Source organism: Myxocyprinus asiaticus, chromosome 24 (genome assembly GCF_019703515.2).
Source record: "Myxocyprinus asiaticus isolate MX2 ecotype Aquarium Trade chromosome 24, UBuf_Myxa_2, whole genome shotgun sequence".
In the NCBI taxonomy this organism is placed as follows: Eukaryota; Metazoa; Chordata; class Actinopteri; order Cypriniformes; family Catostomidae; genus Myxocyprinus; species Myxocyprinus asiaticus.
In genome coordinates, this window is record NC_059367.1 from 37,282,551 (window position 1) to 37,294,282 (window position 11,732).

Here is an 11,732-nt window from a genome sequence, read left to right on the forward strand (position 1 = left end):
CCCTCTCCATGTAGAATAAAACAGCTTTTATAAGGTGACTAATATGACTGGAGTCTTCATTTCAATGTGAGAAGTCATGATTTCCTACATATATTGCAAAATTACAATTCATGTCTTTTGGAGTTAAACTTTTTTTAATGAGGAAAAAATTACTGAGTGCACCTTTAAAAACTGGTGTCAATGAGATTTTTACTGGCTGTATGAACTCACTTCCCCTCAAGCTCATTGTGTGGTTCATCACAATGGTCCACATTAACAGTAGACATGTTCCAATTATGTCTGACAAGCAGAAAGAGTTCAAATACTTTTTTCTCTTCATTCTGAATAGTGTATCTGTTGATTTATCCTTTAAAACCTTACAAACCTTTTTTTGTGAGAAATGTTTTGTTGGAAAGTGAGCTTCTTTCATTAAAATTGCTTGTTTGTTTGACTTTTATTATTATTATTATTATTATTATTATTATTATTATTATTATTATTATTATTATTATATAATGTTTGGCCATTATACAACATCGTTTGAAGTTGAGGGAAACTGGCTCACGTTTATTAGTCAAATATTATATATCCTACTGCGCCACCTAGTGTATAAAACACTAAGCTGCTGCTTATGTGACGTATATATTCGAATATAGATGATCTGATCCATATTTTCTGACATAAAACAAAACAAAAAAAAATGCACTGTTTCCAATTTCTTACTATTGTATGAAAAAGCAATATTTCAGATTAATTTTATTTAGTTCACAGTTTGTGGTGTAACCTGCGTCATAAGCTTTGACTGCCAGAGACCCGTAGTCATATAGTTTTAAAACGAATGAGCACATTTGCTAGTGCCGCCCACAGTCACTGAAATAATTTCCCTTGCGTCAAAATTCCATTCTCACAAGGCAAGTTTTTCTTTTAAAAAAGGTTACACCACAATTGTGTCTGATTGGTCCGGAGCACAGGCCCAGTCTGTGATATGCGTTCTGTGATTGGTCAATCGCCGCAGTCGGTTACAGTATTCGCGTTTTGATTGGACAGTCGCTTCGTCATCTTGATACAATGTAGCTAGGTTGGTTCTTCCTCCTCCTTTAACGTAGTTAATAGTTTAATACATAGATAAGTTAGCGAGCCGTAAATATATAATATTAACACTACAATACGTTAAATTATTGTAAAGAAAGTATGCGAAGGGTGACGCTTTTTGTCAACGGAACCTCCAAAAATGGCAAGGTGAGTGAATACACGCAGTCCACGTTTAGCCTGTTCAACTCCTCCAGTAAGTGTTGTCGGACAAAGTGATGTCCTGTTAATGACATTAAGCGTTTCTCTGCCTTCATCTCACTGTTTACCAAAAATACTGTAACCGCATAGATAGCATGTGTATGTAACCCTTTAAGTTGTCATTTATCTCCTGCTGTTGAAGATGAGGCCAAATAAGAGCGATTAAGCTGGTTATCATAAGAATATTATCTGATAAACCTCCATATCGTATGATCTGAATTGAATAGACACTACTGAAACCAACAAGTTTGACATTACCTACAATTATTAGATGATTGTAGTTCTTAAAATGCTATACACTTAAATCTAGCCTATATAATTATGTGCTTGATGATTTTTTTTATGATGATGATGATGATGATGATTATAATATTTATTCATCTATATACACTGGCGGCCAAAAGTTTGGAATAATGTACAGGTTTTGCTGTTTCGGAAGGAAATTGGTACTTTAATTCACTAAAGTGGCATTCAACTGATCACAAAGTATAGTCAGGATATTACTGATGTAAAAAACAGCACCATCACTATTTGAAAAAAGTCATTTTTGATCAAATCTAGACAGGCCCCATTTCCAGCAGCCATCACTCCAACATCCTTATCCTTGAGTAATCATGCTAAATTGATCATTTGGTACTAGAAAATCACTTGTCATTATATCAAACACAGTTGAAAGCTATTTGGTTAGTTAAATTAAGCTTAACATTGTCTTTGTGTTTGTTTTTGAGTTGCTACAGTATGCAATAGACTGGCATGTCTTAAGGTCAGTATTAGGTCAAAAATGGCAAAAAAAAAGAAAGAAACTGCTTTCTCTAGAAACTCGTCAGTCAATCATTGTTTTGAGGAATGAAGGCTATACAATGCTTGAAATTGCCAATTTTTTTTTTAAGATTTCATACAAAGGTGTACACTACAGTCTTCAAAGACAAAGGACAACTGGCTCTAACAAGGACAGAAAGAGATGTGGAAGGCCAGATGTACAACTAAACAAGAGGATAAGTACATCAGAGTCTCTAGTTTGAGAAATAGATGCCTCACATGTCCTCAGCTGACAGCTTCATTGAATTCTACCCGCTCAACACCAGTTTCATGTACAACAGTAAAGAGAAGACTCAGGGGTTCAGGCCTTATGGGAAGAATTGCAAAGAAAAAGCCACTTTTGAAACAGAAAAACAAAAAGAAAAGGTTCGAGTGGGCAAAGAAACACAGACATTGGACAACAGATAATTGGAAAAGAGTGTTATGGATCTTAACCCCATTGAGCATTTGTGGGATCAGCTAGACTGTAAGGTGCATGAGAAGTGCCCGACAAGACAGACACATCTATGGCAAGTGCCACAGGAAGTGTGGGGTGAAATGACACCTGAGTATCTGGACAAACTGACAGCTAGAATGCCAAGGATCTGCAAAGCTGTCATTGCTGCATGAGGAGGATGTTTTGATGAACACTTTGAATTTGACTTTTTTTTTTTCAAATTGTAATAGTACATTTTCACGTTATTAATGTCCTGACTATACATTGTGATCAGTTGAATGCCACTTTGTTGAATAAAAGTACCAATTTCTTTCCATAAGAGCAAAATCTGTACATTATTCCAAACTTTTTGCGCCAGTGTATAACTAGTATAATCATATATAAATGACTGGTATTTACAAATTATTTTTATATGTTAAGAGGAAGTTTATATTTAATAAATATTTAATTATTAATTGATTAATCATATTCATCCAGACAGCTTCTCAATGCAATGCAATATCACTATCATCAAGCCCTTATTTCTTTTGCAGGTTGTAGCTGTTTATGGGACTCTGTCCGATCTTTTGACAGTTGCCAGCAATAAATTGGGAATCAGGGCTAGTAACTTATATAATGGGAAAGGTGGTCATATAGATGACATTGCCCTCATCAGGTGAGATTAACACATCTATTCTCTATATAGGTCATGTGACAGGAAGTATTGGCTGCTAATTGTGTATGTAATCCTCAGAGATGATGATGTGCTGTACGTGTCAGAAGGAGATGCCTTCATCGGTGAGTCAACATCATTTTCATTGTACCTCTTTTTTCATACCTTCTGTTATGTTTAAAAATAATGGAAAAAAATTACTCTGATATTCAGGTAAAAAATGACCCGTATAGAGTACAGTAGATTTGCAGTAGATTTACAGCTCACTCATCTATTAATTATGAGCATGAAAATTGACATTGGCTTACCTTAGAGTTTTCACACTGAATAAAGGCTTATATAGTAGAATTTAACTGGAAAGAGCACTGCCTATTTGCGAGTTGTGGTACTACTTGTGTACACTAGATATACAGCCCAGGTATACTTCGTTTTTGCGTGTTCCGGATCGGCGCACGCCTGGTCGACCGCATTGCCTTTGTGAGTATAATCTTCTGACCGCAAGCAAATATGAACGCTTTTGACACATGCCAACTACAACTTTTTTGTGATACTCTTTTAGTAGAGTCAATGGCCGGTGCATGCGCCGATGATGCGCACAGACGATGACCGTGTCTGCGAGTCAAGAAAATCTGGCCGGCACGCGGTCAGGCCGCGCAGACTGGATTAGGATGAAATTTACATCACGCGTACTGTGCGCAGAGAGATCCGCAACGCGGATACGCAAAATATACTTTGGCCTTTTAGAGAGAGAGAGAGATTGAGATCTTGTGACATTCTTCACTCATGAAAACACATTTTAAACTTCTATAAATAATAATTACAATAATAATTAATAATAATTAATAAGTATTATAAAACTTTTTTTTTTTTACATATAAATTTAGCCAATGTTGAGGAAAACCCATAGGCATTTTGACCAAATTTAAGATTAAAATGAGTTTTTCACTGTTTTTAAAGGAAAGTTCCAGGTTCAATACAAGTTAATCTCAGTTGATAGTATTTGTGGCATATCCTTGATTTTTGCTTTTTTAAAGAAAAGGAGGATCGAGTTAAAAATAAATTTTTGTGGTACTCAACATTATGCCACAAATTCTGTAGATTGAGCTCAATTTATATTGAATCTGGAACATTCCTTTAATTCTTAAACAGGTCAAAAATGACCCGAACATAACAGGAGGGTTAAAACCATGCATTCAGGGCAGTGTGATACTATCACTATGTCTGTATCTTAGATCCTCAGAGTGATGGGAAGACATCAGATGACAACTCTGGATCGCACACTGATTGGCTGACGCTGAATATTGGTGGGCGTCTCTTCACAACCACTAGGTAACCATGTGGGGTGCCTTGCTGTTTTATTGGCTTAATATTTATTGAGATTTATTAACAACACCAATTATATTTATAAATAGGAACCGTCATATAAAACAAATTCTTCTGCCAAGTTATACAGTTAATTATTCTGACTGTAGGCTTTTGATGTTTGCCAAGCAATTTGGCACATGGGTATAGAATTTAATTGTTGTGTACTGTGTATATTGTCAAACATATTGGCTGGACTACAACAACTTTGAACATTGGTCATCAATCAGATAAAGCCAGAACTATCTGTTTTGTAAGAATCTTTAAAGTACAATAGATGGCCTTCCCTTTAGACATTGTCTTGACATCTGTTTCCTCTTGCTTTAGGAGTACTCTTGTGAGTAAAGAGCCTGACAGTATGCTGGCACACATGTTTAGAGAGAATGGTAAGTGTAATTGAATCTTCACAGACTGATTCATGCATTGTGTGTTGTGCTAGTTCATTAGATTGTAAATCAGAGTTGTATCGGAGTTCTTTTCTCCTCTGCTTGAACTGCAGATGTATGGGGTAATAAGCAGGATGAACGAGGGGCTTACCTCATTGATCGCAGCCCAGAGTACTTCGAGCCCATCCTGAATTACCTGAGGCATGGCCAGATCATTGTCAATGAAGGAATAAACTTACTCGGTGAGTGAAGCTTGGAGAGCACCAAACGCATTTCCTGATGAACAAGTCTCATCTATTGTATGTGTGAAAAGTTCTTGATTCTTTTTTATTTTATTAATGAACATTTTCTGGCAAGCTGATCAGAAAATAATTATCAAAAAATAATCCAAAATTTGACAAGTTGGCATATCTAATATAGGAGCTGTATTGCAGGTTTTCTTTGCATTCTTTTGCATGCCAGTCTTTGTTTTAAATACATTTTAATGAACAGAACTACAGTATATGCATTAGAGATGTTACTACAGTATTCGTACACGTGCCTACATAAATACAACAAACATCAACATAAATGTATATAAACAATGTAACAATCAAAGATCATTCTTAAATCAGCGTAGTTTTCATTTGCAACGCCTTAGAACGTTTCTCCTCCAATTAGATTTTATTTAAAAAATTAAAAAAATAAATATTGCAGTATTAAAATTAAAATTGTCCCATCATTTACTCACCCTCATGCCATCCCAGATGTGTGTGACTTTCTTTCTTCTGCAGAACAAAAAAAATATTTTTAGAAGAATATCTCAGCTTTGTAGGTCCATACAATGCAAGTAAATGGTGACCAGAACTTTCAAGCTCCAAAAATCATATAAAGGCAACATAAAATTATTCTGTTCTCACCCAAAACCAATTAGATAGCTTCAGCAGACATGTATTAAACCACTGGAGTCATATGGATTACTTTTATGCTGCCTTTATGTGTTTTTGTAGCTTCAAAGTTTTGAACCTCATTCACTTGCATTGTATGGACCTACAGAGCTGAAATATTATTCTAAAAATCTTTGTTTGTGTTCTGTAGAAGAAAGTCATACACATCTAGGACTATCCCATTAAATGTAATATTGTCTATCCATTGAGTTATTCTAATATGGTGATATACCCGAAATGTGTTCTGTTCTTCAGTTCATGGAATATTTGTATGCTACTTTTAGGAGTACTGGAGGAAGCTCGATTCTTTGGAATAGAGCAGCTGGCCGAACAGCTAGAGGTCTCCATTAAGGTAATAGAATGTTTTTTTCTTGTAAAATATACAATGTTATACATTGTTATAAATGTGCTCCTTTTTTATTTGATTTGTTTTTAATTCCATGGGTTTACATCAGAATTCTCATCCACCTGAAGACCATTCTCCGCTCTCTCGGAAGGAATTTGTTCGGTTTCTGCTGGCTACGCCAACCAAATCAGAGCTGCGCTGTCAGGTAGTGGACATTGTTCATGAATTAACTGTTCAATCATGTGTTCTCAAGATCAGTCAGGGGCTGGTAATTAGTAGAGGTCGACTGATAACTAAGGTGGTACAAAAGGCTGATAACCGATTAATCGGACGATAGTTTTTAAAATCGATTCATAGAATGTTACAACATATTCTTGGTCAGCACAGACAAAGAGGCCAGAGCCCAAAATGACTAAATTTGCAGATGTTTATTTAGTTTATTTTTCAACCAAAATCCCAATAATAATCAGAAAGATTGGGTGCATAATGTGGGACTTTGAACACTAAACAAGCCTGAAACACACCAGGGACTTTCATTTTGAAATGATGGAGACTTGGCTCCGTTACAATGCTCTGTATTTAATGTTTACCAAAGTAAGCTTTTTATAGCCTATGTATTATTATTATTATTATTATTCATAATATATGAAGTTGGAGACATGATGTATGTGCTGACAAGGGATGTTTCTATATAGTCGCATTTTTCTTTGCATGCCCTCACTTCAATTTAAAAAAAGTAATTATCAGAGGAACACGGAGGAAAAAAAAACTATCTGCAAATATCGACACCGATTAATCTGTAAAACCGATATATCGGTCTACCTCTAGTAAGTAGGTGTTACATGATTTTTCTCATCCTCTCTTGATTTTTCCTTGTCAGGGTTTGAATTTCAGTGGGGCTGATCTTTCTCGGCTGGACTTGCGCTATATTAATTTTAAGATGGCAAATCTGAGTCGATGTAATCTCACCTATGCAAACCTGTGCTGCTCAAACCTGGAGAGAGCAGACCTGTCTGGAGCCAACCTGGATGTGAGTTCAACATCTCTCATGCATTTTTTTTTCTCTGGCCCTATTAATTTGAAGCCATTCTTAAAGAGATAATTCACCCAAAAATTGAAAATTTTGTCATCATTCATGGCGAACTCATGGCTTTCCATACCTGTATGACTTACTTCCTTCTGTGAAACACAAAAGGTGAAATTTCATCAACAGTTCATAGCAACAACATCTGTCAAGCTCCAAAAATTACAAAAAAGGACCATAAATGTCCATATGACTTGTCTTCTGAAGCCATTCGATAGCTTTTCCAGTGAGCTGTTTACTCGAGAACCAGATCAGTCAGATTTATTTTTTTATCAATAAATTGTTGATCTGATTCACGAATTGGACTGATTCAGTTCTCGAGTTCAACACATTGTCTAAATGATCTGGTCGCAACGGTTCTTGAGTTATCAGCACACTGGAGGGTAATATTTTCAGTGGAAAAACTACTTAAATTTACCTCTACTCCTCACACAAAGCTATCATATGGCTTCAGAAGACTTGGATTATAGTGTACAAGTCTTATGGACTATCATAATTTTGTTCCATTTTTGGAGCTCGACAGCTGTGGTCACTGAACTGCCGTTATATGGAAAAGAGTTGGATGAAAGTTCTTCCAAACAGCATACAGGTTTGGAACAAAATGAGGATGAGTAAATAATGACAGAATTTTCAGTTTTTGGCTAACTATTTTATGACATTGATTTCTTAAAAAAGCTGACATGCCAATTTTGACATGTGCTTCAGGGTGCTAATCTTCAGGGCGTGAAGATGCTCTGCTCCAATGCAGAGGGAGCGTCTTTGAAAGGATGCAACTTTGAGGATCCCTCTGGGCTCAAGGCCAATCTGGAGGGTAAAAGTCCCCCACATATAAGCCATTGTTTAATTTCATAAACTGTATGAATTATTTTAGAGCTTATGTAGGGCAGTGTCGATCTGTAACAAATACATTTTGCATTGTCATGTCATTGTTTGTATTTGAATTTCTCTGTGCACTCAAGGGGCTAATCTGAAAGGTGTTGACATGGAGGGCAGTCAGATGACTGGGATAAACCTGCGTGTGGCTACGCTGAAGAACGCTAAACTGAAGAACTGTAACCTGCGTGGTGCTACATTAGCAGGCACTGATCTTGAGGTGAGACATCAGTGTTGTGTTTCTTAAACCATTAAATTGTCTAAATATACATTATAAAATGGATTGTTTTGTTCTTGGATGCTGATTGGTTAATACAGCGTTCAGTCATGTTTAAACTATATAGTAACACCTTCATCTAGCTATACATTGGAGCGGATAGTGAAGGAAAAGCAGCCAACAAGAGTCCAGCATATATGGGAACTTCTTCAGTAATGTTTAAACAGTTGGTTGAGAGAATGCCCAGAGCTTGCTTTTTTTTTTTTTTTTTTTTTTTTGTTACTTTACTCATGCTTTTTTATTTGTTTTAATTTGTTTAGTGTTTCTTTGTTTTATTTGTTTGTATTTATTCTTTTACATATTTTTCGTTCAAGTCCTAATTATATCTTTAGCTTGTTTTGTTTGCTTTACTTTGCTTTTTTTTTCTTTGCTTTTTTTAAATACAGAATTTGTTTTATTGGTAGATGAACAATTCCCATACTTCAATTTTAATTTCATAGTTTTGCTGACGTTAAAAATTTGGAAACTTCTATTAATATTTTCTTAACGTTTTAAAGGAATAGTTTACCCAAAAACATTTAAAGGTAACACTTTACAATAAATTTCCATTTGTTAACATTAGTTAATGAATTAGGTATGATGAACAAACAATTAACAATATATTTTTACATCATTTATTAATCTTTATTAATGTTAGTTAATAAAAATACTATTGTTCATTGTTAGTTCATAGTGTATTAACTAATGTTAACTAATAATACTTTTGATTTTAAAAATGTATTAGTATATGTTGAAATTAACATTAAGCAATATTAATAAATGCTTAATAAGTATTGTTCATTGTTAGTTCATGTTAACTAATGCATTTACTAATGTTAACAAATAGAACCTTATTGTAAAGTGTTACCCAAATGTATTTTAAAAGAATGTACGAGGTGTTTTTGTCTATACAATATAAGTCAATGGGGTTCAGAACTCTCAAACTCCATAAAGAACATATAAAAGGCAGCATAAAAGTAATCAAATATGACTTGGGTGGTTTAATCTATGTCTTCTGAAGCAATATGATTTCTTTGGGTGAAAACATACTAAAATGTATATCCTTAGTCACTATAAGCATGGGGGTGAGTACTTGACAAGAGAATTTTCAGTTTTGGGTGAATTATCCCTTTAAGGAAAATGTTTGTCTGTAATATTTTATGTCATTTTATGTAGTAAATATTTGAGCACTAAGGTACTCCAGGCTGTCTGATGTTATGACGCTGCATTTAGCCATGACTATGTTCACAATATAGCACTGCCTCTCATACCGTACTGCTTAAACCAAAACTCATCTGACTTATGTGTGTCTGTGCAGAACTGCGATCTCTCCGGCTGTGATCTCCAGGAAGCAAACCTGCGTGGCTCAAATGTGAAAGGAGCCATCTTTGAAGAGATGCTGACTCCACTGCACATGTCCCAAAGTGTGAGATAACCAATCACATTGCTCCCTCTCCCGCAGCCCCACCAGCCAGCTACTCTTAGCACTCCTTCACCCCCTTCCCCGTTTTATGCTCCTGTGGAACCGTATGCAATACTAGCACACCCTGACCCTTCTCTTAGCTTTACTCATGCACTTGTGCACATCCAGGGTCTTTAATCAATGGCCAAAATGTCAAAAGCATCTCATAGAGATTCCAAATATTTAAAAAGTCTGCATTGACCGTTTGTCAAACCAAATCCATTGTTTTTCTGTTTCTATATATGTATTCATGCTTTGCGTTAATCTGTTTAATGTTAGTTTGTTTTGATTTTTAATGAATGAATACGTTTTGTTTAATCTCAGTTGAAGAAGTCAACATTTCGGTCGAAACGATGTTCGAATACAATCAAATATATCTATAACATTTTAAAAGTATCAAGGAATTGTAGTCAGTTTATGATAAGGCTTTATTTTTGCTGTTGTTGCACAGCTTACTGCAGGCAAACATACATATAGTAGCATTTGTATATAAAATATGGAAAACTGGAAAATGCGATAACCACATCTCATACAGTATAACAGACAGATATGATTTCAAATATGCAACATAAACGTATAGCTCTAACATCATTTTTTGTCACAGTACATGAAAACGAAAATGGTAGTGTTTGTTGTTTGATCTACCTCCCAAACATTCAGTTCTAGTTTTTAGTCATTGTCAGTTTAGTTTTGTTGCGTTTTATAACGTTTTTGAATCCATACACTTATGCAAAGACTTTAACCAAACACAAACTGAATTTTGCTGCATTCTTGCAACACTTTCAGGTCTATTATTGTAATAACACTTAGCCATTGGTTAATATGCACAATATTTAACCAGTGGTGCCAATATGCTGGTTTATATTATCACTATATTATCTGTTTGTAAATGTTATGCTTTTCACTTTTTTAGCTTTCTTCTTTTTCCCCATTTTTTTTAATTTAAAATATAGTTTTATTGTTTAAAATTTTTAAGTGACCAACCGTGTTTACCCACACCAAAACGAATGTGATGTTTTTCAACATTATCAAATCCAGTGCTTCCCTATGTGTTTGTCAAGATATCGAGTTCGTCTTGACAGAATGTTCATTTTGTCCCTCTGTTTTGTTAACATTTGATCTGAAAGCACTAAATTAGGATTTGACTTTGTGCACTCATATCCAAAGCTTAAACTTTCATTGTTTTTATAATACATTTCACTGTTACAAATTCTAAGTAATAAGACTGATAAAGTAGCACATTTATAAAATGTAACTTAGGTCTAAGTGCTGCTCAAATATTGCATTATAGACTTTTCAATATCAGCTTACGGATTATTTGCTGCATGGTTAAAAAATTAAAACCTAACCATCTCAGTCAGAAATGTTTTCTGACAATGGCTCAGAGTAACATGTTCTTTTTTCATTTACAAATGTTAATATAGGTACTTTATAATCTTGTTCAATGAAGGCAATCAATATATACTTCTGCACTTTAAGTGTGATTCTCTATGTAGTGTATGTATATCAGGCCCTTGAGGAAAGGGTGCAAGCTATTTATTTATGTATCAGGCTGTATTTATGTAAGGTGGAAGTGAGGATCTATCCCATTCTCTCCTTCTCACCGAACTCTCTTGCACTCACTCTATTACGGAAGTGTATTTCCATAAAAATACTGGTAAAATAAAACTTGTGTCAACTGTGTTTATTTGGCTGTGTGGATTTTTATTTGATGAATAATAATGCACGGATGGATGGATGGATTTTTGAGACATTCATAATATGTGTGAGTACACGCATGTGGGATACTAATAATTCACTGTCATTGCACAGAAAAATCCACATGATATAATTGTCCTTTATATGAATGACAACTATGTAT

The 11,732-nt window shown here is 34.9% G+C and overlaps 1 protein-coding gene across 1 annotated transcript; it reads left to right on the forward strand.

The window, feature by feature from the left end:
* Window positions 1–1,033: 1,033 nt before the first annotated feature.
* On the forward strand, window positions 1,034–11,570 carry LOC127415473 (BTB/POZ domain-containing protein KCTD9). Its single transcript, XM_051654247.1, has 12 exons — window positions 1,034–1,218; window positions 3,058–3,179; window positions 3,258–3,301; window positions 4,409–4,505; window positions 4,866–4,924; window positions 5,038–5,166; window positions 6,135–6,202; window positions 6,306–6,401; window positions 7,077–7,226; window positions 7,986–8,091; window positions 8,240–8,373; window positions 9,728–11,570. The coding sequence occupies exons 1-12, from the start codon at window positions 1,171–1,173 to the stop codon at window positions 9,842–9,844; spliced, it is 1,170 nt and encodes a 389-aa protein (XP_051510207.1). The 5' UTR covers window positions 1,034–1,170; the 3' UTR covers window positions 9,845–11,570.
* The last annotated feature ends 162 nt before the right edge of the window (window positions 11,571–11,732 follow it).

What these genes read in the sequence shown, in the direction of transcription:
- LOC127415473 (XM_051654247.1), top strand. Translation starts at nt 1,171, where the DNA reads ATGCGAAGGGTGACGCTTTTTGTCAACGGAACCTCCAAAAATGGCAAG. An exon ending in GCTCAAGGCCAATCTGGAGG is followed by an intron (nt 8,092 to 8,239) that starts GTAAAAGTCCCC and finishes TGTGCACTCAAG; the next exon opens with GGGCTAATCTGAAAGGTGTT. An exon ending in TAGCAGGCACTGATCTTGAG is followed by an intron (nt 8,374 to 9,727) that starts GTGAGACATCAG and finishes GTGTCTGTGCAG; the next exon opens with AACTGCGATCTCTCCGGCTG.